The 27972-nt window shown below is 33.0% G+C and overlaps 1 protein-coding gene across 6 annotated transcripts in view; it reads right to left on the bottom strand.

Moving 5' to 3' along the window:
* LOC141450247 (growth factor receptor-bound protein 10-like) overlaps positions 1-27972 on the bottom strand; it is a 123779-nt gene that overhangs the window by 57649 nt on the left and 38158 nt on the right. The window contains exon 1 of one of the 6 annotated variants that reach the window (XM_074120454.1): positions 12359-12428. The exons of the other annotated variants lie outside the window; for them this stretch is intronic. Within the exon in view, the coding sequence (XP_073976555.1) occupies positions 12359-12413 (55 nt within the window). The 5' untranslated portion in view covers positions 12414-12428. Of the gene's footprint in view, positions 1-12358; positions 12429-27972 lie in introns of those variants that run through there. 6 annotated transcript variants of the gene reach the window in all.

The raw sequence follows: 27972 nt of genomic DNA, 5'->3' as shown, positions 1-27972 counted from the left end.
TCGAAAGCTATACAATGCAAAAAAGTAGGCCTCAAAACAGCGTCGGCATTATGAAAGGAATTCACCTACCATAAGAATATAACTGATCAGAATCATCAAATCCAGTACGATTTTTTGCAAACGTGTAATTTAATAATTAATTTATTTAAGAACTATATTCAAAAATATAAAATTTACATTACAAATAGTAAAATAAAATAAAAAGAAGAAAAATGAATATGATGTTAAATGAGAGTTTTAGGTTACCAATTTCGAAAGAAAGGATTTTCGTTTACCGAGTTTAGATCTGTGGGTTATTCTTTGGTTAATTAAAGGAATATGCCAAATAATGTGAATAAATCACAGATTTTCTTGAACTACACCAATAAACTTTTAGGAACTAGGAGCTTGTGAAGAGCTTAATAAATAAGTCGAGAACTTTTTTTGTTGCAAATGATGCCCAGAATCGCCTCCCGAAGTTAAACGGTAGTCTTATGTTGAACACCCTGTGTAATAACTACAAGAAAATTTACACCAATCTATCTTCAAAAACTTCTTCAACTCTTTGCGGCTAGGTGGGTTATAAAACTGTCCCACCTTTTGCTTAGCTTTTGCTGCATGGTGGGATATGTTTTAACCCACCTCGAAAAGTTGCAAGTTATTCATACATACAGCTTAATATGTTATTTAAAGTTTTTCATTCAGTTGGCAGTGCTATGCACCAATGGTAAATGCGAAAATAAGTGAAAAACAAATTGTATATTTATTATAAACTTGACCGATAGTAAAAAAAAATGGTGGCACCGCATACTGTTCTATTATTTGGATGCAGCTGTTGTTAATTCATTATATTGTTTATAAAAAATTGGGTCAAAACATGGAACTTAAAACATTTCAAGGAAGAGTGCGCTGAAGGACAGTGGCTGTACTGTCTGCAAAGTTCCGCTTTGTTTTGGTAAAAAGTTGTGTTTGAATGAACATCATATAAAGCATTAGTTGCATAGTGGTATTATACAATAACAGTGGCCCACACTAAAAAAGGACTATTGAAATGGTATTAATTTTTTCTTTTCTTTTTTTCGTATTTCGAGAGTAATGATTATTTGAGAGGGATGATTACAGATGGAAAATAATGGAAATGAATGTTTATTTCCATTGTTTTTATAATAAAAGAAATTCTGTGCAACTGGGGCTTTTATTTTCTTTAAAATCGTGCGCCTCAAAGAGTTAAAACGATTTATTTATTTTTTTTTAGAAATAATAAAAGTTAAAAACCATTAAATCTACATGGTATGTAAGGCTCAAAACAAAATTCTGAGAATTACTTAGCGAGAAAATTTCAAAGAAAAACTCGAACAATCCAATGAGTAAGCGGGGTATTTCCGGTTCCGATTTCAATTTAAAAATAGAAAATCCAGTAAAATAAATAAATAAATAAATAATAATTAGTGTAGCCCTCACATTTTCCTCTTCCCTCACTTATAGCTCACTTTGAGTTGTTCGTAACGAGAGCTCACTTCAACAAAATTTGCACCTCCGGTTGGGCAGGCAACTTTTGGGTTTATCTCTCTCTCTCTCTCTTCCTCTCACAAAACATTTTATATTTATTTTTTTTTACAAATAGAATTTAAACTATTTATAAATTAAAAACTAAGCATAAAAATAAAATTGTATTCAAAGGAGCGGTGACTAAGCAAAATGTTTATCACAAACAAAATAAAGTATTAAAAAGTTGAAATTCTTGAAAAATAATACTGATATAATGAAAAAATTTAGGTTATCAGCGCAGAACTAACGCACGCCAATTTATCTGCTAAATTCATCACACCACAAATAAACTGAACAAATAAGTGAGCAATTTTCATAAAAATAGAATTGTATTTACACAATCAATCACAAGAGATTATGGGGCAATGTTTGATTTAGAGCTACATGATTAGAAGGAATTCTCGTGAAATCAACTAACGTATTTATTTTTTTATTACTTCCTAAGAAGTCAAAGGAGGGGGGAAACGAAGTAATATTTTCCGGCAGAAATTCTCATTTCCGTTCTTTCTTTAAAAAAAAAAAAGTAAAGAAAATTGTACGTAATTTCAGTTTTCCTCGTAAGCAGTTCCTCGCAAAGGAAATGTCAGTGAGGAGAAAAAGTTGGCAAAATACGCGGGTCGTTGAAAAGTCCGGCAAAAAGAAAAACTACTTAATTTTTTGGGGTAAACCTTTTTTATTTTCCAACATAGTCTCCTTTTAGGCTTATACACTTCGTCCAACGCTGCTCTAGTTTGTTGATCCCTTCCGAATAATAGGATTTGTCCAAGTCTGAAAAATAGCCATTCGTTTCTGCAATCACCTCCTCGTTTTAATAAAATCTTTTTCCCGCCAGCCATTTCTTCATATTGGGGAACAAATAGTAGTCCGAGTTAGCCAAGTCTGGAGAATAGGGGGGATGTGAAACGAGTTGGAACCCTATTTCCATTAATTTTGCGACCACAACTGCTGAGGTGTGAGCTGGTGCGTTGTCGTGATGGAAAAGGACTTTTTTGTGGGCCAATCGTGGGCGTTTTTCTTGCAGCTCGGTTTTCAAACGGTCCAATAACGATGAATAATATGCACCTGTAATAGTTTTACCCTTTTCCAGATAGTCGATGAGGATTATTCCTTGCGAATCCCAAAAGACAGTCGCCATAATCTTTCCGGCCGAAGGAACGGTCTTCGCCTTTTTTGGCGCAGATTCCCCCTTGGTAACCCATTGTTTAGATTTTTCTTTGGTCTCAGGAGTGTAGTGATGTGTCCATATTTCATCCACAGTGACGAAACGACGCTTAAAGTCCTGCGGATTCTTCTGAAGCAGCTGCAAACCGTCCTTGCAACACTTCACACGATTTCGTTTTTGGTCAAGCGTGAGCAATCGCGGCACCCATCTTGCGGATAGCTTTGTCATGTCCAAATGTTGATGCAAAATATTATGTACCCGTTCATTCGAGATGCCCACAGCACTAGCAATCTCACGCACCTTCACTCTTCTGTCATCCATCACCATATCATGGATTTTATCAATGATTTCTGGAGTAGTAACCTCAACAGGGCGTCCAGAACGTTCAGCGTCACTTGTGCCCATATGGCCACTCCGAAAATTTTGAAACCACTTATAAACTGTTCTAATCGAAGGTGCAGAGTCACCATAATGTTTATCAAGCTTCTCTTTAGTCTCCTGAGGCGTTTTGCCTTTCATAAAGTAGTGTTTAATCAACACACGAAATTCTTTTTCGTCCATTTTTTGAAAATCACTCGACTTGCTCGATTCAAACGAATGCCAAACACAAAGAAATAGACCGATCTGGCTGAAACATGGTGTGTGTTCTTCCAAGAGATGCTACTAACTAAACATAACCTCGATACGCGCCAGTAGTGCTATCTCTATGACTTTGCACGGACTTTTCAAACGACCCTCGTACGTAACACTCATTCGACTTCCTCTGACCTCAATTTACATCATGAAATTTTCTCGACTCTACAACAAATAAAATGATCACGTTAGGATCCAAGTATTCCTTTAGAAAAAAAGTGTTTCAACCCATGGGATCTAAAAACGCGTCATTTCCGGCACTCAAATTACAGTAATTACATGGCTGACAGTGGTAGGTGAAAATTTTCGCCTAGTATTTCCGGAATCTCGGAATTACAGCTACATATATGTAAAACTGCCATCAGAGGGGGCTGCCGACAACGACACACAGCCTGAATGTTAGGTTATAGTCTAGGAAGGTTTAGCATCATTTTTAGAGTGTTTACGTTACAGTGTTTTCATAGCGTTTAACGACGGTGAAATATAAACTAGTAATTTAATTATTATTTACAGGTATTTTATTGTTTTAATTATTTATGTATTAATGTTTTGTATTAATTTATCTATAAAATTATATTCTTTACAGAATAATAAAATCTGTTTTTGAAAACCTTCTTACAAAATAAAATTACTAGTTATATTTCACCGTCGTTAAACACTATGAAAACACTGTAACGTAAACACTCTAAAATGACGCTAAACCTTCCTAGACTATAACCTAACATTCAGGCTGTGTGTCACTTTTACATATGTATATAATTTTAAAAATGCCTACAAATTAAAACTGTCCGGTAAGGACGTCACAATAATCCCTATTTTGGCAAGCCTATGCCTGGGATACAGGATCCATGCCCAAATCTAAATCTTAAAATAAGGCGTTTTTTTCTTTTGCTGTAAAGAAAAACGACACCATTTTTGCGATCTACTTTGGGGGGTCTTAGTCAGAGACACCGTTTCTTTAAAGCTTAGCTTTGCACTAGTTTTCGCTTTATTTCAGATCCCTAGTACAGAACTCAGCTTCAAAATAAACTTTCACCTCAAAAATAGTGGTGGAAGAAGTTGTTTACGTCAAGGATGTGCTTGGAGTTTGGTATCAGGGTTTGTACAAGAAAGAAGACGGAAGTACTCCAGTTTAATGCTCTGTACTTGCTGTTGGCGTGTTTCGTAATGAATGCATCTAGCTTCCAGGAATGGATCCTAATCCTGATTAGGAGTCCCGTTTCCAGGACAGGGCTGATAAAAAAAACAAATGATTCTGTTTTTCACGGACGTCTCCTTAGACTTCTTATCCCTAAACAGTCTTCGGTTTAAATAGATAACTCCAAGTAATGAGATTTTTCTCGAGTTTATAAAGCACCCATTCACCTCACTGCATGCTGTTCAGGAGAAAAGTGATCCAAGACTTGGTACGAGTGGAAAAGCTTAGGCTATTTTCTTTCCACTTAATGACTCCCGATTTCTTTTGAATACTACGAATCTTAGATAGTTCAAGTCCGGGTTCAGGACCAGGGTTTTGTGTTAGAGTTGCAGTTAGGAGAAGAAAGACCTTCAGGGGCTTTAGGCAGTGCTGAGCTTTGATCTTTCTCGAACTTTGTCTTCAGCTTTCTGCAACTTTTCGTTCTTGTGAGTTATTTGTTCACATCCATTCCCAATCTTTAGATAAGAGTATTCGAAAAATAAATATGTTTATTAAATGTTTAAAATGACCTTAAAACCACAATCAAAATTAACGACGAAAAATAATAAGCTTGCTTCAACTTGCCTAGCGAAGCACAAAGGACAGGTGGTAACACTGAGTTTATATCAGCAAGCCAGCATTACCATCGCACAAGTCACACGCGGTCACACGCAGATAAACGGCCGGAAGTAATAAAATATAGAACTCAACGGCCTAATAGAAACACGGCAATTACACATTCATGAACTTAAAAAAAAAAAAAGAAAAAAAAGTACATTCAATTCCATTAAAGTAAGGTAAAGTAATCGCCTATTTTTTCAGGCGGTTCTTAACGTCCAACTACCAAATTAGGTGTCGCGGACGGAGGCGAGACTAGCAAACATACTTTACAGTAAATTTTCTTTCATTAACCATTAAATAAAAATCCAAGGCCTCTAGACCGGGAATCGAACCCATTACCACAATGCAATATTAGCTTCGCAGGTCTCGTCTCTTAACCGCTCGGCTACCGTGGCGCTCTGTTGATCTGCCGGATACATCTATGTTCCAGTAGTACACTTCCCAATTCCATTAAATGTTTTTTGTTTATTTTTTATGAGGAGACGATGCAATGGTTTCTATTGCGGTTTTTAGAGGACATATTGGGATAGATTCTAATTTAATGATGTGCTAAATTCAAAAATATATAAACGAATGTGAATATGAATACAATAATAAAAAGAAGAACTCCCTAAGATAGCGTAATCAATATTTACATACCGGAAGTAAGACGCTGACAAAATTTACTTCCAAATATAGATGTAATCTTGAATCTAAAATAAACGAGCACCCCCACAGCGTCGAGCTTGTACACCCACTCAAATATCTGCCAACTTCGTCACACAGGCACTGGAAACATTTTGTGTGTTTTTTTATAAGTCAAACGTTTACACTATTTCTGTAACAAGATTCTTCTTTTGATACATAAATAACGACGAAATGCGCTTTTGTAAGAATGTAACAAGATGTAGAAAAGAGGGGTATATATCGTATATGTCTGGCAGACCTTACTCACCGACCGTGCAATCAAATGACCCCCGCTGACGTCACTCAGTTTTTATTATTTCATTTATTTTTTGGGGAGGGGGAGAGAGATGAAAGAGCGGTTTCGACATTAAATTTTTTTTTATTGTTTATTAAAAATTATTATCGCCAAATGATAATAACGTAGTTAATAAAAACTTTTCGAGAGGAAAACTTACGATACCGCAATTTACGGAAACTAGCCCACTTACTCTACAGTTCAATGTGTAGATTTCATCACCGGAAGTATCCGATTCGAGAAGTGCAATTCCGGAAGTGGGTTTCTACAAACAGGTTTTGTTTGTAAAGGTATGTAGCACATCCACCATAATTCCAATATCACAAAATCACTTTTGGGTAAGTTAGAACCTTGAGTGCGTCATACTAGAAGGTAGCAAGAGCCAGGTTACTATGTCTCTCCAATGATTATGCTACTACGGGGGTTAACGCTAACGAGGTGTGGAGGAGAGATGTGTTTCTTCATTGCGGGCATGTTCTCGTGGCAGTGTAACCCTTCCCGAAGGCTAAACAACCATCCTGCCTCCCCGTCATTGGGATAGATCACAGGGACTCTACCCATCATCATTGCAATAACCTCGACCACCACAAAACCTTTCCTCAACTCTGGTGAGCCTGAAGACACCGGAACTCCAGCGGGCTGTGGCTCACAAGATCCCGTGGTACTATTTCGTAGAGAGAGACTATGTCCCGCCCTACTTAAGTGACCTAGAATGGTCACTGGTCCCCAGTCATGGATTCAATGACTTACGGTTTCTCCGCCGCACACCCTCCTGGTGACAGCTTGGACTTACTACAACCATTCCAGGTGAAGATGGTCCCCTATTAGTCGCCTCGTACGATAAGCAGGGGATTCCTTGGAACTATTCTTACCCGGCCCCAAACGGAACGTCATTGCGGGCAATGTTTTGGCCGTAATGTGTTGGTTATTGATTGATTAATTGTTATTATAGCGTATTCACCGGGGAAATATCAAGTTTTAAGACGTCGGGATTCCAGAAAAGTTGTTTTTGACAAAATTGATCTCTGCGTGATCTATGAAAGTATCCACAATGGTTCAAAACTTGAAAAAATCGCAATAAATTTTTCAGCCAAACTTGGTCAACCGGAAATACCACATTCCCACTTTTTTTAAGGATATTTTTCCCCCCCAAAAAAACAGCTCCTGCGACTTCCTTGCTGAGCTAAGTGCCATAGTTGCATATCTGTAGATCCATAGATTTAGTTTGGAACCATTTTCCAGGAAATTTCGATTAAATGGAGTTGTTCCCTTAATAAAGTGGGAATGGTTAAATTGCCCGCAAAAATTTGATTACTGTTAATTGTACTGTCTTGTCATGCGTATGATTTTTAATAAGAATCAAATGAGAGACTAAATTTCCAAATTTAAAAAAAATTAATAAATCGGTTTGCCGGAAATGCCACCGATATATTTAAATATGGACTCATACGTTCAGAATGTGAAGCAAATTCGTCAAGAAGGTGAACATAACATGGAGGAAAGCGTAATGCGTATATCATGATGGCAATTTCCATTAATACCACCGCATGAATCTACAACGTCGTAAATTTCTTGAAATTTCACCAATGATCGAGAAACGCCTAGTCATTGGTTAATGACGCGAACCATACATAATTAGTAAATAATTTCCTTAGGAGATAGATGAAGGTTTTTCCTTATTGAATGGAACAGGTTTAACTACACGTCACATCCTTTAATCTATTGATGATACTTCGCAGCGAGCCTCTCCTTCCTGTTGTTGATATCGAATTAAAATCCTTTCCAAAGTCCTCAATTGAATTAGTGTTATATTTAAATCGTTTAGTAACACGTATATTTTACATTTTGTAAAATTATACATTATGAAATGAAATCTTACAGCGAAGTGTACCCAATTCCTGCCCTAGAACAATTATAAAAATGATATTTCATAATATAAGAACATAACTTTGGGAAAATTACAGAAAAGGCTGAAAGAAAATTGAGGATAAAGATACTTCCGGTATAGGAAATTTTACCCACAGCCGACTAGATTTTTAGCAACACCATTAACCATTTATTCTTTAACATGTTACCAAGAGTTGTTAAGGACCGTACATGAACAGAATGTGGTACTTAACACTGAATTTAATCAAACCAATTTCCACCCCCCCCCCCCACAAAATCGTATTTTCCTGGGGAAAACAATTTTCCGATAAATATCATGTATTTAGAGGTAATTAGTACGACGTAAGTTTAAAGAAAATCAATGGAGCTGTTTCTAAGTTTAAAAACTGAGAAATCGATTCAATAACGTGGTACTTCCGGTTAGTCGATATCGACTAAAACCTGATTGTGGCATGCTCTGTTGGAATCGAAGTGAAATATCGAGTTCTAATTTTCTGTGATATTTAGTTTCAGAAATATAAGGTGGCCGATACAGACAGACAAACCGACAAAAAAGGGTGTGAGATCCGTTAAAACAAAAAAAAAAAATCGAACTCATAGGACCTGATTCGACAAAAATCTCACAATCGATAAATCTACTCGATTATAATAATAATTCCTTTCACTTATTCTGTAGTAGAGTAAGCGCCAATGTAGAGATCATATAATTGCATAATTTATGTAGTATATTATTTGCATGAAAAAGAAATAGAAAAAGTACGCGAATCACACCCTGCCCATTTATATTAATAAATCAAATGCAAATTGCATAACCCCTAAAGGATATAAGGCGAAGGGGAGTTTCCTGTTGTGGGAGTCTAGCCGGCTTGCCGCACACAACTCTCAAGGTCATTTATTAACATTTAATAATCTAGTGTTTCGTTTCACTTTAAAATAAAAACAAAACAGGGTAATATCAAAAATTAGATTCGGATCAGATTACTGGAATTAATTCTATGGTGGAGGGGGTAAAGGGACAGGCTATGGTCGCGTCCAGTCTTTCCAGCTGTTACAGAGTTAGTTTCCGTTTGAACCTGGCACCTCTCAATGGTGGCCGTAACTTAACACAGAAAATAAGATTCAACAACCCGGTCGGTACCTATTCCACGGAAACTTGTTAGGGGAAAATGATGCGTGGTGTATTTCCCATCAAGCTTTCTTGATGGAAGATTACAAAGAGATCAAGATAACTTGGTACTTTATTTTCAATTTTTAGCAAAAAAAAAAAATCTAAGGGTGAAACCGGAAATCGAAACCACTGCCCACAACAATACATCTTTAGCTTTGCTTCTAATCACTTCTAACGACTTATTCTATGGTTCTAACTCAGGGGTCGGCAACCTATTTTAAGTAGAGAGCCATTTCTCCTTAAATAATTTTAATAAATCTTACCAAAAGCCGCAAAGATGATAGTGTAAACTAACTCTGTAGCTCATTTGTATTCACAAATTATGATATTCAATAACATTTAAATGTTTTATATATTTATTTTCACATATTGCAAAGTAAATAAACAAATAAATAATAACTTAACCTGTATTTGAATGAAAATGGCGGCAGTACTATATACGAGTATTACGTACTGTATTTTAATATAATTATATTCAAATTACTAACCTATCACATTTAAAATTCTTTTTGAAAAAAATATCTTTAATAAATGAAATTTTCATTTATTTCAATAAAATTGAAATATACAATTTATTTTGGACAGGCTGAAGAGCCACAAAATTTGGATAAAAGATGTGCAAAAAAATAAACTACATACTGTTGATAATTAATTAAATAAATAAACTGAATGACGACAATACTGTTGCCAAACTATTACGTCGAAACAATAAATAGTTGACCCCCTTAAAAAAATGTAGTACTATGTTTATTTGATAAGCGTGGCCAAAGGGCGATAAGAGAACAATTTGATAATATAGTTATCGAGCCCCCCCGCGAACAGTTGTACTTGTAGTTGTTGCATAAATAAATGAAATCACAAAAAAAAACTATATTCTTTTGACACCCATTTAGTTGTTGTCAAGTCATTGGGTGATTGTGTAACATTTTTACAGCAATAAAACTAGTGTAAACCAATGATCTGTTGAGGAGAATGCTAGTTTTTTAAGTGCGACTGCGCAATCAATCGCTTAAACATGATTGGGTAACTGAGAAGACTTTCTGCTCGTCTAAAAAATGGCGTCCAACTTAGAGCACTATCGCTACTCAATCTCTCTCTTGAGATCGTGATCAATTTTCGAACTCGAGCATACACCGGAAATGTGCGTGAGGTTTTTAGACACAATGGTATCTACGTGTATATCTGTATGTAAAAGGAAGTTTTACGAGTGTCTGGTCGCCTGGCGGAACCCAATCGGATTACAGAGTACCAAATTCCTGTCAAAAAGTGTTACTGTGTCTGGTCACCTAGCGGAACCCAATCCAAGTAACAGAGCATCAACTTCCTGTCGTTCGTCTTCGAACACACACTGGCCATTCTCAAAAAGAGCACAGTTTTTGGATTCTGGACACCTCAACACGGATATTTCCCTAATTACGAAACTTGGAATAACTGTATTAAAAGTAAACATGAAAAAAAAACCTGTAAAATGTGATTACATTATTTTTATGGTTGTAATAAAATTAATAAATACTTAAGTGATTACATCACCTTAATTACATATTATATTTGCAAATATATTCATGCACAGACCTGTGCAAATTGTAATAATAATAGATAATCACCGGTTTCTTACATCTTTTTTTATGTTTAGCTATTAAAATTTTATTACCTAATTACTATATTCAACCCTAAGATGGTTTTTTTTTATTTTTTTTAAGAATTTTGTAATTTGCAGGAAACGAAATAAAACGGAAAAGTTGAAATTCTTTCTCCTATTTTACGACAGGAAGTGAAGTTATTGTAGTCGTGCAGATAATAAATTTTTGTTATTATTATTAACTGGAAATTTCCGTTCTGTGCTCCACTGGGTACGAATTAAGTGCGCTGGAAACAAAAGCCAAATACTCTTGACGATGAATTAATATGCGAAACCCATCAGGATATAAAAATAAGCATGCCTGCCATTACGACGGATAAGATCGACCATCATATTATTTGTAAAAAAAAAAAAAAACGTTCAAGGCCACTTTAGAGAAAAGTGCCATCCCCACTCCTTTCACTCAAAAGTGCCCTTAATTGCAATTTATAGAAAAAAAAAATTGTTCTAGTGCAAAATCCTGCAAAATATCGTATCCGACAGTGTTACCAATAAATACCAAATTTTAAAAACTACTTTGCTTTTTTAGACATATTGGGTCACAAAACGAGTACTTCCGATGGCTAGTTATGACCCGATCCTAATACAGAACTTCCCTCCTCCTACCCACTTATATTGAAAGAAAGAAGATAAGTAGAAACATCTCGAGCGCCATCTATGAATAGGACTAACATTTAACTTAGGCTTTATAAATAAGACCTAAAATAGATAAATGAACTTATCTATCTTGTTCTAGGCAACAGAGTATAAATAATATGAACAAAGTGTATCTCACACTACATTCACCAGGTCAAGGACTTTTTGAGGCGTACTGAATGTTCAAAGTACAACAGTACTAAGCTCAACATTATTTACAAAGTCCCTGAGCACAAAGTAAAAGTGTGTTTTTATACGGGATAAAAAAGAAGAAAAGTAATTTAAACACACACTCCTTTCTTTGTATAAAATTTTTCAAGGTTCTAACCTACAAATCTTCACTAAAATTATCGAGTTTTTATTACTTTCTCAAAAAAACACCACAGTGAGTGAGATAAGTATTTTTCTTTTGGAATTTTCACATTTTAGCAACACTTTTAACGTTTACTTTATACATTTGAAACAACATTGTTCTCAAAATGGTACGTAAAAAAAGAAAATGATTTCAAATAGAAGCTGTGGATTCATTTTCAGGTAATTAGAAGGAAAATAGATAAATACAAATTCATTCAAGGATTCAGATCGTTAAATTAAAATCGCATCCGTCTTTGGTTTGACGTAATCGACATAATAAAGTTTCAGTTTCCTGTGATTTTCAGTTTTTTTAATATTTCATTCATAAACATACATATAGACCATTTTCTATAAACCACGTTTTCGCGACCCAATGCGTTTCACAACAAGACGATTTTTCTGGTTAGTAAAAAGAAATTAACTTAATATGCAGCAAAAGAAAATACTAAAATCTAATCCAATTAATAGAAACTAAAGCCAATTTTTCCACCAAATTCAATGCGAAAATAATCCTTTTTTATTATTTACATAAAATACCTATTAATGAAGAAAATAAACTATTAAAAAAAATAATAGTAAAATGTCCAACTTACTATAATACGTAGTTTTAACTAAGCTGATTACAGCTGATACATTAACTGCATTCATTATTTTGTAAAACACACAACTAAACTTAACAAAAAATAGTACCACAAAAAAATAACTAGCATAATCACTACTTAGAAAAAAAAAAATTACGACATTTAAAAGTAGCAAAAAATACAAAACGGAAGTTGAGGGTACAAAAATTAATGAACAATAACAGCAGGTGGGAGAGAGAGAAAAAAAGGAAAAGCCTTATCAATTTCAAAACCTCTTATTTACAACAATCAAACACGCAACTGTGCAAATATGGAAGATAACCTGTTCTAGTGAAAAAATGAAACCTTCCAACATGTGATCAAATAACAACTGTTTACACTAAGTACACCATACAATATAATTATCCTATTATTGTTTATGTATAAATTGTTATAATTTTAGGAATTTTATTTAACGCCAATTGTAGTTTCTGCCTAAAAATGTTTAATTAAGTAGAAAATATTTGGTCAAAATTTGGAAATTCAAAAATTCGTGTAAAAATATTTGAGTTTTACTCGAAAAAGTTTACAAAAAAAGTTATTTTTAACTCGTTATTATATTGGTTACATTATTTTAAAAACTTTTTTTTATTTCAGAAAATTTGGTCATGAAAATTATAAAATTTAGGGGAAAAGGGCGCGGCTGATTTTCCCTTGAAGTGATCTTACAGTGTACTCGTACAGTACAGTCTCACTACCTGTTTGATCCTGGTGAGAATTAGTTGGATCAGTAAAATTCCAAAATCGATTCAAAGTCGATTCTTTAAAATTTATACATAAGCAATGCATTCCTGTAGGCCCTATTATTTTTATCTAAAACATTTTTCAACTAAACTTCATTTTATTTAAAGGCGCCACGGTAGCCGAGCAGTTAAGAGGCGAGACCTGTAAAGCAAATATGCATTGTGGTACTGGGTTCGATTCACGGTCTTAGGCCTAGGATTTTATTTAATGGTTAATAAAAGAAATTCACTGTAAAGTATGTTTGCTAGTCGCCTCCGTCCACGACAGCTAATTGGTAGTTGGACGTTAAGCCCCGCCTGAAAAAATAGGCGATTACTTTACTTTTTTTACTTATTTTATTTAAAAGACCGGTAGCCGGCGTTCTTAGAAAGCAATATAATATAGTGAAGCTTTTCGTTCAAATGCTGATCCCAATATTTTGTTTTTTAAGGTGCGGCAACATCTGAGGCTAGTGCATACACCAGAGCTTGGATTTTCACATCTTTGGTTATTTAAGGAAGGATGAACCAATCTCAGAAATCGCGATATTGAGTGTTGAAATGGAAAACAGTTGGACAGGAATAACTAGATTCTAACTTGTGTTTATCCTTCAATTTGTTCCTTTGTTCTAGAAGTCGAATAGCACCGTCAAAACTTCCATTCTGCTGTAGTTATTACCAGCTGATGTAATTAAATTTATAATTGAGATAGAAATATAAAAAATACGCATATACGATATATATATCTTGAAAAAGTGCGGGAAGAATTGAGCTATAAATAACTAATTTCGTAGAGCAATAAAAAAAAAGCGGCGATCTTGACCTGTGTTAATGAAGTTTGCAATAAGAAAAGCAATAGGAACAATCTGCTAATAAAGAATAACATTTATAACAGACGGAAAAGTTTAAAGATCATTTGCGTGAAATATTAGCATGAGCTCATAGTCAGTGGTTGTTGGCTCACTTAACCCCAACCATGATGCTCTTAAACTTCACTTCCTCCTTGTATTCTAATCTCTTCCGGCTTATGAAACTCACCACCGGAAATAGGTATTCTGAAGATTTGAAAAAACAAAACAAAACAAAAATAATCTGTAATAACAACCAAAACGTTTTCTCTCATTAAAATTCTCTAAATTTACAACTTCATTGAGGTTTATAAATTTAAAACACGGTCTCCGCACACGTTAACTGATATTTTGTGAACTACGTATTTCAATATTTTGTTTTAACAATATAAAATCTAATAAATTTAGTATCGATATTTATTATTGTGTTCTTTTAAAAGGTGCTCAACATCTAAGGTCCTTCGCACCTGACAATGTTGTTGAATGACACTAAACTAGTTCATTCTATACTAAAACAAACAATCTTCTAATAAAAACCACTCATGCATATAAATACATTCATCCAAATAAATACAATCAATGCCCCCATTAAATCTAGCTAAAATACATTTTCTCGTATACTAATCGCGATGTACTTGATATTGCTCGCATCACATTAATAACCTAATCTAAGATAAATATAAAAATACTTACGTATTTAGATAATTATTTACACAGCATTTACATATGACCATTCACACTTATGTCGGGGAGCCAATCCCGACACAGACCCACCCTCCAGAATACAATGGCTCCTGTAATGAGCAGAGAAGTCTCTCCCCGAAGAGACCGGAAGATTGCCACCCCCTGCTCCGGGATTGGTACCCCACTTCATACACACACCACAATCACACATCCTATCTGTTAACTAATCACTAAACGAACCCTAACTATTTACAAAGACGGCTCAGAGACTAGCATTGTGTCATATTAGATTATATAAGGCTATATCTTTTATAGATATTCCGAATCTTTCCTTGCATTGGCTTCATTATCGTCCAGCACCTCTTTCACACTGTTACCCAAGTTTAAATTCCGCCTTGTCGATGTATATTTGGTACATTCCACGAAAGTATGATGGACGGATAGTATTACATTGCAGGGCCCACAAATGGGTTGCCGCTCACCTCTAAAGATATAGCCATGGGTTAGCATCGTATGGCCTATTCTTCGTCTTGCAAGTATTACTTCTTCGTGATGGGACTCTCTACTTGAAGTCATCCATTTCAATGGTATGGATTTAATATTTCTTAACTTTTCCGTTAATGGAAGTGTTTCCCATTCCCGTTTCCATTGCAATACGGCTTGGGTGCGCAGATAAGCCCTCCTCCAATCCAGCGGCAAAACATTTTCATCTGGATTATTTAGTATCGATTATAAATGGTTTTTAGGGAAAGAAGCCGGAAAAAATAAAATAAGTGGCATAAGACCGAACACTATTCATGAACATCAAACTTTACCTACTGCAAAACACCTTCAAGTTTCTTGATCAAAAGTATTTTATAATATTAAAGCTGCAAAGAGCTTTTTATGTTTGCAACGAGTATACAAAAATACTTAATGAAAAACCACACAGCTATTTTTATTTTCTGAGATAATCATCTAAAAATTTGAAAGTCATTGCAAAAAAACATTTTCCGGTTGATCGATTATTTAACAAGATAATCTAACAAATTTAGTATCGATTAGAACTGGTTTTTATCGATATCTTATTTTTTGATCTGCTATTCTCTACGAAAAAACGAATTAAAACAAATAATACTAGCAATAAAAGAACGCTTCCACTAGTAAAAGTGAAGATAAACAACTGAGTGCTAAGGAAAAGATGACAGGCTGCAAAGAAACTATACGCTACAAAGAACACACCGCGACTTGGTATTAGTTCACAAAAAAAAAAAAAATTTAACTTCAAAGTTAAAATCACATCTAATATAAAAATAATCTAATGATGATATGTTCGAGGACGCATAAATTTCTGTAAAGATAACAGTGCCTCCCTCATAACCTCTCTGTCCGTCTCCATTACGACCTAATGAAACAGATGTTAGTTGAAGCATTAAGACCAGTTTTTTTTTTTTTTTTTTTTACATTATAAATAATTTGGCAAAGGAGTGTCAGGTGACTTGCCAATTCAGCTGTTCTACAATTTGTTGCCCACTCAGACAATAATTTAAAAATAATACGTTATCTTTTAAGATAATCTGTATAGAATTAAGATTATTTATTCTATAGGATTTTGTGCGTGTGTTAGTTATTTTTACACGCAATTTTATTACAAAGATAATAATTGAGAAATTGGATGAAATAAATATAAATAAATAAAAACGTGTTGTGAACACTTGTGACTTTTATCAGTCTACGCACGTAAATTTAATAATAATAATAGTAACAATAATAATAATAATAATAGTAGGGAAGGGATTAGCTATGAGGTTAGCATACTGGACTCCCACGCGGAGGTCCCGGGTTCGAATCCAGCAGCGGGACCCTTAGATTTTCTCTTCCTAGGAGCTTCTTACAGCTCACTGTCCGGTGATGGACAGTGTTGTCTGTAACGAGAGAACACTGTCCGGAGGCCGGCAGTGCACTGGAAAAAGCTCCGGGCGCCAATAACCTTAGATGTTGACGCGCCTTAAATCATAAAAAATAATAATAATAATAATAACAATGGTGTCTTTGTTTAAATGTTTATAAAATTACATATTGTATTTGTTTATTTAATTATATAGTAACAGACAAATGCTCATGGTCCAAGAACCGTCTGAGGGAATACTTTGTGAAATCTATACTGTAAAATAAACAATAAAATTAAACAGAGATTTTAACAAAATAATTTCAAACAAACAAAAAAGGTTTCACATTTCATTTGAAATTATAATTACAAAAAATAAAGATAAAAGTAAACAATTATTAATAATTCTGAGAACAAATTAATATTTAAAGTTCGACGCTAATAGACCGTATAAATGGTAAAGGTTGTTAATATTTTTTTTTATTATTAAATCAATTCGACCAATAAATATTTATAAAAATTATTTGCGGAAGTAATGCAATTTAAAAAACTAGAAATGAATTAATTTCAAAATGTAACTTAGTAGACGACATTGCAGATAGAAATGTGACAATGTTATAAATTACCGAGGGGGCGGTACTAACTGTCGGGAAGAAATTTGTAACACATTTCGCATAATAATAATTTATGAGCTAACAAAAATTCATTTTATTTCGACATCGAAAAAAAAAAACCGGTCGAAGTGTTATTTATTGCTGATATCTGGAGTGCGTTCTACGAGAGGTAACAGACAACTTGGAACGGCGATTCAATAATACTGTAAATATTCAAATCATTTCTCTTGCCTTTTAAGAAATAATATGAATACTCACACGAATTTATTGATTAGTGGGTCAAAAAAAGTTTTTTAGAGATAAAAAAAACTATGATATATGGGGCCATTATTAAAAAAAAAAAAATCATCGATAGCAACGCCATCTCTGTGCAAGCTGAGGAAGCTCATATTGAAAATGGGCCCTAAAAAGTGGAGAATAAGTGAAATGAATTTTGTAGGTTAGGCTTCAAATTTTATGTTGTCAGTTAATAAGTATAGAAAAGGATGATAGGAGCGCTGGTTTATAGGCGTATCGCTAGCTTAGCACTGGAATGGGGAAAGGAAGGAACAAGTTCCAGTTGATTAATTGAATAATTAGAAATAATTAAATCCCTTGCAGTTAATGGGGACTAGGTCTGATGACGTGGGCATTATCACGTAGGCGATATACAGCCATTCTGGGAATCGACAGCCCACATTTGGCCGGAAATAGTCGTTTGCAATTATTTCTTTGGAATCGTCTCTTATTTTGTTTTTTCTTCCGAGTACAGCAGAAATAATTGTGCCAATTTTCGAATTTGGAATTTAACACGAATAGGAGATTTAATATTTTATTTAAGCACTACCAGAAGACGCTGAAACTTGGTTCGAACAACCGGATGTGACTCTTTATTAAATACGATTCTTTGAGTAATTGGTTTCCTTTACTATTTACCAAGGTAAATGGCAGTATAGGGTTAATCTTTTTTTATATCTAGTTTTCAGAAAAAATCTATTTTGAGGTCTTTTAAGTGGGTTTTTATAAATTAGTCCGTATGTGAAGTCTGTCTGTCGAGTGATTTGTCGACAAATTCTAAAACAAAAAATAAATATGTAGCAACAAGTTTATGTGATATAATCAGATACTACCTGATTTCAGATGCCACTAGCTTTAGGACAAAATCAACCAACCTGAATGAATCGGATTAATGAATCGATTTTTTTTTTAAGTAATGTTTTGAGATTTTATAGAAAACGGCCTTTATGATATTTCTTTAAACATGGACTTCTTATTGCACATTAGTAGTCTTACGTTTATTTTGAATATTTTCCGGGAATAATTTGATTTAAGGACTATTCTGGGCGAAGGGAATAAGTCTCTAGCTCCATTTCAGTGTAATGTTTCGATTATATCGCAGATCAAATATTAATTTGTTTTTAAATAAGTGCCAAAAAATTCTAAATACCTTTACTGTTTACATGTATTACTTTAAAAAGTACTTATTTATAGAAACATAAGTTCCAAGAAAACTTGATTACGTAAATATAAGGTTCAAACCCTTTATTTTCACGATTTTTTGGAAAATTAGAATATCTTCAGAATATACAGGGTGAACCAGTAAGTAATGTCCATAGGCCTACAGTGTCTGAAGTGGAGTTCAATGACGTATTAGCCAACTTCATATTCTCCACTGTTCTTGAGTGACGTCACTTTAATTTATTTTTTTTTCTAAAATCATTTACATTTTTCCAATAAAAATGTTATCACTCAGAAAGTTTTAGTCCGAATTCGATTCTGATGACACGGTTAGAAAGACAGATAAATTTTCTAAAAATTGACACCATTTCGAAGCATAAGTTATTCTCCAAAGCGCCTCAATCTTCCTCCTGGATACTGGAAAAATAAAAGTAATCGAAATTTTTGAGAAAACTCATTAGGCCCTTATGTGTGATCATTATCAGACCTAGGTGCTGGCACTTTTCTTATAAAAGTTCCCTTGTCTAATGTGGGCTTTCTAACGCAGCATATCATTTTCCAGGATTCATTTTTATCTTCTTATGAGAAATTATGTTTGTTTTTACAAGAAAACGTGTTCACGAGCAATCAAACAGTGTTAGTTTATCAAGTTGTTTAGTTCATTAAAAACTCATTTATACGGGCCAGTGGTGAATTTTTAAAGTAGATTGTCCTAAAATAAGGAAATCGAAGGTTACTAATTGCACTTTAAAAAAAAAAAGTTACTTCTGATCTCTCTGAAATATTTGAGAAAATGTTAGGAAATATTTTAAACAACTTACAATTCACAATCTGGACGATTCCTGATAAGCGTGACATTAAGAGCTTTTTTGCCAAGTGTAGTTTTCTTAAGCTCGCTGAAGTTAAGCTTCAAGAAAATCAGATTAAATGAGCTTGAGTGAGAGGAGAATGGATGTTGGTGCTAAATTTAGATTTTTTATATAGCCATCTAATTAAAACTTCAGGTGGACTGAAGAATTAGAATTAGAAATCCTTTCTAGTTTGCAGGGAAGAACCGGAAGAAGGGAATCTATTTGACCGGAAATCTTCAACAGTTCTACCGAGAAGCATCTCTACAAGAACCTCACTTTGCAGTTTCAAGTATCATCTCTTCAAGTATTTAGTGCGCAGCATCACGGTGCTTAACCCTTAAGATCCGAACATTGGCTGTGTGTGATTAAGCACCACCCAAATAACGCAGTCATTCCTATTTCCTCACATACAATCTCTCTTCCTCGCAGCCCCCATACGCTGTTTGCAAGTTCTACCAACCAGGTCATCGGCCTTGCTAATTGATTACTCCAGGCAGCAGGAGTGCCAATGCCAATAACCCGTAAGAAGGTTCCCCTACATTCCCACACCCCCATACCTGAGTAGATTAAGATGATGGATTATAGAAAATCCTCATAAAATATTCCACCGTGTTCTTAAAAAGCAAAACCAGTTAATACGCAAAAATAAAATATAAGATTAAAAATTAAAATCCTTGTACATATTCTCCTGATTATGCATGTCAGATCGTGCATAAAAAGTGACGAACAAGTATTTATGACAACCATTTGTTTGCTAAAAAAAACAAAACAAAAAGTGAGCACTCATTTGACAGCCAATTTACAATCTAAAAGAAAAACTCTTAAGCAAGTATAACCCTCTCTCTAGCACACAAAAAGTAATGTCTTCCATTACTTTAAAAGATAAGTAAAATAAAACTAATTTATCTAGTTGCCGAGGGAATTACAATGAAGAATTCCTTTAAATCGTAACAACAGAAAGAGAGATATAAAGGTGTGAAATTTGAATGAAAACGAAAGACACAAAACTTATATCTCATAAACTACAAGCACTAGAACATTGCCAATGGTTAAACCAGAATCGGACCAATGCATCTTTATTCCGCATAGCTGGTGCATCTTCTCTGTCAATATTATCACCTTTCCCAAACTTGGCACCTTCATTCTACCAGTCTGGTGTCTCATCTATACCATGTTGGTGACTCTCAAGACTTACATAGGACCACCTTACACTCTCATTTAACCATGTTTACCACTTACTAGACTTAGATAGGACCACCTTACACTCTCATTTAACCATGTTTACCACTTACTAGACTTAGATAGGACCACCTTACACTCTCATTTAACCATGTTTACCACTTACAAGACTTAGATAGGACCACCTTACACACTCATTTAACCATGTTTACCACTTACTAGACTTAGATAGGACCACCTTACACTCTCATTTAACCATGTTTACCACTTACTAGACTTAGATAGGACCACCTTACACTCACATTTAACTATGTTTACCACTCATTAGACTTAGATAGGACCACCTTACACTCACATTACACCATGTTTACCACTCACTAGACTTTATATCTTCTAAAATTATAGATCTGTGCACAAAATAGCTATAGTTTTTAATTGAGAAAAACAAAGTGCATAAGAGAAAAAAATTCCATATCAATACGTGGTTCACAGTGGGAGATATAGAACGGTCATAATTTCACAGAATTTCATGACCCAAAAAATTTTCAACCCTTTATATCTGCTACATTTATAGATCTGTGCACAAAATAACTATAGTTTTTAATTGAGAAAAACAAAGTGTATAAGAGAAAAAAATTCCATATCAATACGTGGTTCAAAGTGGGAGATATAGAACGGTCATAATTTTACAGAATTTCATGACCCAAAAAATATTCAACCCTTTATATCTGCTACATTTATAGATCTGTGCACAAAATAACTATAGTTTTTAATTGAGAAAAACAAAGTGTATAAGAGAAAAAAATTCCTATATCAATACGTGGTTCAAAGTGGGAGATATAGAACGGTCATAATTTTACAGAATTTCATGACCCAAAAAATTTTCAACTCTTTATATCTGCTACATTTATAGATCTGTGCACAAAATAGCTATAGTTTTTAATTGAGAAAAACAAAGTGTATAAGAGAAAAAAATTCCATATCAATACGTGGTTCACAGTGGGAGATATAGAACGGTCATAATTTTAGAGAATTTCATGACCCAAAAAATTTTCAACTCTTTATATCTGCTACATTTATAGATCTGTGCACAAAATAGCTATAGTTTTTAATTGAGAAAAACAAAGTGTATAAGAGAAAAAATTCCATATCAATACGTGGTTCACAGTGGGAGATATAGAAAGGCCATAATTTTACAGAATTTCATGACCCAAAAAATTTTCAACCCTTCATATCTGCTACATTTATAGATCTGAACACCAAATAACTATAGTTATTAATTGAGAAAAACAAAGTGTATAAGATAAAAAAATTCCGTACCAATACGTGGTTCACAGTGGGAGATATAGAACGGTCATAATTTTACAGAATTTCATGACCCAAAAAATTTTCAACCCTTTATATCTGCTACATTTATAGATCTGTGCACAAAATAACTATAGTTATTATTTGAGAAAAACAAAGTGTATAAGAGAAAAAAATTCCATATTAATACGTGGTTCACAGTGGGAGATATAGAACGGTCATAATTTTACAGAATTTCATGACCCAAAAAATTTTCAACCCTTTATATCTGCTACATTTATAGATCTGTGCACAAAATAACTATAGTTTTTAATTGAGAAAAACAAAGTGTACAAGAGAAAAAAATTCCATACTAATACGTGGTTCCCAGTGGGAGATATAGAACGGCCATAATTTTAAAGAATTTCATGACCCAAAAAATTTTCAAACCTTTATATCTGCTACATTTATAGATCTGTGCACAAAATAACTATAGTTTTTAATTGAGAAAAACAATGTGTATAAGAGAAAAAAATTCCATATCAATACGTGGTTCACAGTGGGAGATATAGAACGGCCATAATTTTAAAGAATTTCATGACCCAAAAAATTTTCAAACCTTTATATCTGCTACATTTATAGATCTGTGCACAAAATAACTATAGTTTTTAATTGAGAAAAACAAAGTGTATAAGAGAAAAAAATTCCTATATCAATACGTGGTTCAAAGTGGGAGATATAGAACGGTCATAATTTTACAGAATTTCATGACCCAAAAAATTTTCAACTCTTTATATCTGCTACATTTATAGATCTGTGCACAAAATAGCTATAGTTTTTAATTGAGAAAAACAAAGTGTATAAGAGAAAAAAATTCCATATCAATACGTGGTTCACAGTGGGAGATATAGAACGGTCATAATTTTAGAGAATTTCATGACCCAAAAAATTTTCAACTCTTTATATCTGCTACATTTATAGATCTGTGCACAAAATAGCTATAGTTTTTAATTGAGAAAAACAAAGTGTATAAGAGAAAAAATTCCATATCAATACGTGGTTCACAGTGGGAGATATAGAAAGGCCATAATTTTACAGAATTTCATGACCCAAAAAATTTTCAACCCTTCATATCTGCTACATTTATAGATCTGTGCACAAAATAACTATAGTTTTTAATTGAGAAAAACAAAGTGTATAAGAGAAAAAAATTCCTATATCAATACGTGGTTCAAAGTGGGAGATATAGAACGGTCATAATTTTACAGAATTTCATGACCCAAAAAATTTTCAACTCTTTATATCTGCTACATTTATAGATCTGTGCACAAAATAGCTATAGTTTTTAATTGAGAAAAACAAAGTGTATAAGAGAAAAAATTCCATATCAATACGTGGTTCACAGTGGGAGATATAGAAAGGCCATAATTTTACAGAATTTCATGACCCAAAAAATTTTCAACCCTTCATATCTGCTACATTTATAGATCTGTGCACAAAATAACTATAGTTTTTAATTGAGAAAAACAAAGTGTATAAGAGAAAAAAATTCCTATATCAATACGTGGTTCAAAGTGGGAGATATAGAACGGTCATAATTTTACAGAATTTCATGACCCAAAAAATTTTCAACTCTTTATATCTGCTACATTTATAGATCTGTGCACAAAATAGCTATAGTTTTTAATTGAGAAAAACAAAGTGTATAAGAGAAAAAATTCCATATCAATACGTGGTTCACAGTGGGAGATATAGAAAGGCCATAATTTTACAGAATTTCATGACCCAAAAAATTTTCAACCCTTCATATCTGCTACATTTATAGATCTGTGCACAAAATAACTATAGTTTTTAATTGAGAAAAACAAAGTGTATAAGAGAAAAAAATTCCTATATCAATACGTGGTTCAAAGTGGGAGATATAGAACGGTCATAATTTTACAGAATTTCATGACCCAAAAAATTTTCAACTCTTTATATCTGCTACATTTATAGATCTGTGCACAAAATAGCTATAGTTTTTAATTGAGAAAAACAAAGTGTATAAGAGAAAAAAATTCCATATCAATACGTGGTTCACAGTGGGAGATATAGAACGGTCATAATTTTAGAGAATTTCATGACCCAAAAAATTTTCAACTCTTTATATCTGCTACATTTATAGATCTGTGCACAAAATAGCTATAGTTTTTAATTGAGAAAAACAAAGTGTATAAGAGAAAAAATTCCATATCAATACGTGGTTCACAGTGGGAGATATAGAAAGGCCATAATTTTACAGAATTTCATGACCCAAAAAATTTTCAACCCTTCATATCTGCTACATTTATAGATCTGAACACCAAATAACTATAGTTATTAATTGAGAAAAACAAAGTGTATAAGATAAAAAAATTCCGTACCAATACGTGGTTCACAGTGGGAGATATAGAACGGTCATAATTTTACAGAATTTCATGACCCAAAAAATTTTCAACCCTTTATATCTGCTACATTTATAGATCTGTGCACAAAATAACTATAGTTATTATTTGAGAAAAACAAAGTGTATAAGAGAAAAAAATTCCATATTAATACGTGGTTCACAGTGGGAGATATAGAACGGTCATAATTTTACAGAATTTCATGACCCAAAAAATTTTCAACCCTTTATATCTGCTACATTTATAGATCTGTGCACAAAATAACTATAGTTTTTAATTGAGAAAAACAAAGTGTACAAGAGAAAAAAATTCCATACTAATACGTGGTTCCCAGTGGGAGATATAGAACGGCCATAATTTTAAAGAATTTCATGACCCAAAAAATTTTCAAACCTTTATATCTGCTACATTTATAGATCTGTGCACAAAATAACTATAGTTTTTAATTGAGAAAAACAATGTGTATAAGAGAAAAAAATTCCATATCAATACGTGGTTCACAGTGGGAGATATAGAACGGCCATAATTTTAAAGAATTTCATGACCCAAAAAATTTTCAAACCTTTATATCTGCTACATTTATAGATCTGTGCACAAAATAACTATAGTTTTTAATTGAGAAAAACAATGTGTATAAGAGAAAAAAATTCCGTACCAATACGTGGTTCACAGTGGGAGATATAGAACGGCCATAATTTTAAAGAATTTCATGACCCAAAAAATTTTCAAACCTTTATATCTGCTACATTTATAGATCTGTGCACAAAATAGCTATAGTTTTTAATTGAGAAAAACAAAGTGTATAAGAGAAAAAAATTCCATATCAATACGTGGTTCACAGTGGGAGATATAGAAAGGCCATAATTTTACAGAATTTCATGACCCAAAAAATTTTCAAACCTTTATATCTGCTACATTTATAGATCTGTGCACAAAATAGCTATAGTTTTTAATTGAGAAAAACAAAGTGTATAAGAGAAAAAAATTCCATATCAATACGTGGTTCACAGTGGGAGATATAGAAAGGCCATAATTTTACAGAATTTCATGACCCAAAAAATTTTCAAACCTTTATATCTGCTACATTTATAGATCTGTGCACAAAATAGCTATAGTTTTTAATTGAGAAAAACAAAGTGTATAAGAGAAAAAAATTCCATATCAATACGTGGTTCACAGTGGGAGATATAGAAAGGCCATAATTTTACAGAATTTCATGACCCAAAAAATTTTCAAACCTTTATATCTGCTACATTTATAGATCTGTGCACAAAATAACTATAGTTTTTAATTGAGAAAAACAAAGTGTACAAGAGAAAAAAATTCCATACTAATACGTGGTTCCCAGTGGGAGATATAGAACGGCCATAATTTTAAAGAATTTCATGACCCAAAAAATTTTCAAACCTTTATATCTGCTACATTTATAGATCTGTGCACAAAATAACTATAGTTTTTAATTGAGAAAAACAATGTGTATAAGAGAAAAAAATTCCATATCAATACGTGGTTCACAGTGGGAGATATAGAACGGCCATAATTTTAAAGAATTTCATGACCCAAAAAATTTTCAAACCTTTATATCTGCTACATTTATAGATCTGTGCACAAAATAACTATAGTTTTTAATTGAGAAAAACAAAGTGTATAAGAGAAAAAAATTCCTATATCAATACGTGGTTCAAAGTGGGAGATATAGAACGGTCATAATTTTACAGAATTTCATGACCCAAAAAATTTTCAACTCTTTATATCTGCTACATTTATAGATCTGTGCACAAAATAGCTATAGTTTTTAATTGAGAAAAACAAAGTGTATAAGAGAAAAAAATTCCATATCAATACGTGGTTCACAGTGGGAGATATAGAACGGTCATAATTTTAGAGAATTTCATGACCCAAAAAATTTTCAACTCTTTATATCTGCTACATTTATAGATCTGTGCACAAAATAGCTATAGTTTTTAATTGAGAAAAACAAAGTGTATAAGAGAAAAAATTCCATATCAATACGTGGTTCACAGTGGGAGATATAGAAAGGCCATAATTTTACAGAATTTCATGACCCAAAAAATTTTCAACCCTTCATATCTGCTACATTTATAGATCTGTGCACAAAATAACTATAGTTTTTAATTGAGAAAAACAAAGTGTATAAGAGAAAAAAATTCCTATATCAATACGTGGTTCAAAGTGGGAGATATAGAACGGTCATAATTTTACAGAATTTCATGACCCAAAAAATTTTCAACTCTTTATATCTGCTACATTTATAGATCTGTGCACAAAATAGCTATAGTTTTTAATTGAGAAAAACAAAGTGTATAAGAGAAAAAATTCCATATCAATACGTGGTTCACAGTGGGAGATATAGAAAGGCCATAATTTTACAGAATTTCATGACCCAAAAAATTTTCAACCCTTCATATCTGCTACATTTATAGATCTGTGCACAAAATAACTATAGTTTTTAATTGAGAAAAACAAAGTGTATAAGAGAAAAAAATTCCTATATCAATACGTGGTTCAAAGTGGGAGATATAGAACGGTCATAATTTTACAGAATTTCATGACCCAAAAAATTTTCAACTCTTTATATCTGCTACATTTATAGATCTGTGCACAAAATAGCTATAGTTTTTAATTGAGAAAAACAAAGTGTATAAGAGAAAAAAATTCCATATCAATACGTGGTTCACAGTGGGAGATATAGAACGGTCATAATTTTAGAGAATTTCATGACCCAAAAAATTTTCAACTCTTTATATCTGCTACATTTATAGATCTGTGCACAAAATAGCTATAGTTTTTAATTGAGAAAAACAAAGTGTATAAGAGAAAAAATTCCATATCAATACGTGGTTCACAGTGGGAGATATAGAAAGGCCATAATTTTACAGAATTTCATGACCCAAAAAATTTTCAACCCTTCATATCTGCTACATTTATAGATCTGAACACCAAATAACTATAGTTATTAATTGAGAAAAACAAAGTGTATAAGATAAAAAAATTCCGTACCAATACGTGGTTCACAGTGGGAGATATAGAACGGTCATAATTTTACAGAATTTCATGACCCAAAAAATTTTCAACCCTTTATATCTGCTACATTTATAGATCTGTGCACAAAATAACTATAGTTATTATTTGAGAAAAACAAAGTGTATAAGAGAAAAAAATTCCATATTAATACGTGGTTCACAGTGGGAGATATAGAACGGTCATAATTTTACAGAATTTCATGACCCAAAAAATTTTCAACCCTTTATATCTGCTACATTTATAGATCTGTGCACAAAATAACTATAGTTTTTAATTGAGAAAAACAAAGTGTACAAGAGAAAAAAATTCCATACTAATACGTGGTTCCCAGTGGGAGATATAGAACGGCCATAATTTTAAAGAATTTCATGACCCAAAAAATTTTCAAACCTTTATATCTGCTACATTTATAGATCTGTGCACAAAATAACTATAGTTTTTAATTGAGAAAAACAATGTGTATAAGAGAAAAAAATTCCATATCAATACGTGGTTCACAGTGGGAGATATAGAACGGCCATAATTTTAAAGAATTTCATGACCCAAAAAATTTTCAAACCTTTATATCTGCTACATTTATAGATCTGTGCACAAAATAACTATAGTTTTTAATTGAGAAAAACAATGTGTATA

The sequence above is a fragment of the Rhodnius prolixus genome, unplaced genomic scaffold (assembly GCF_049639745.1).
Source record: "Rhodnius prolixus isolate KJV_2025 unplaced genomic scaffold, Rpr scaffold_2, whole genome shotgun sequence".
NCBI classification, from domain to species: Eukaryota; Metazoa; Arthropoda; class Insecta; order Hemiptera; family Reduviidae; genus Rhodnius; species Rhodnius prolixus.
This window is presented reverse-complemented; position numbering and strand designations above follow the sequence as displayed.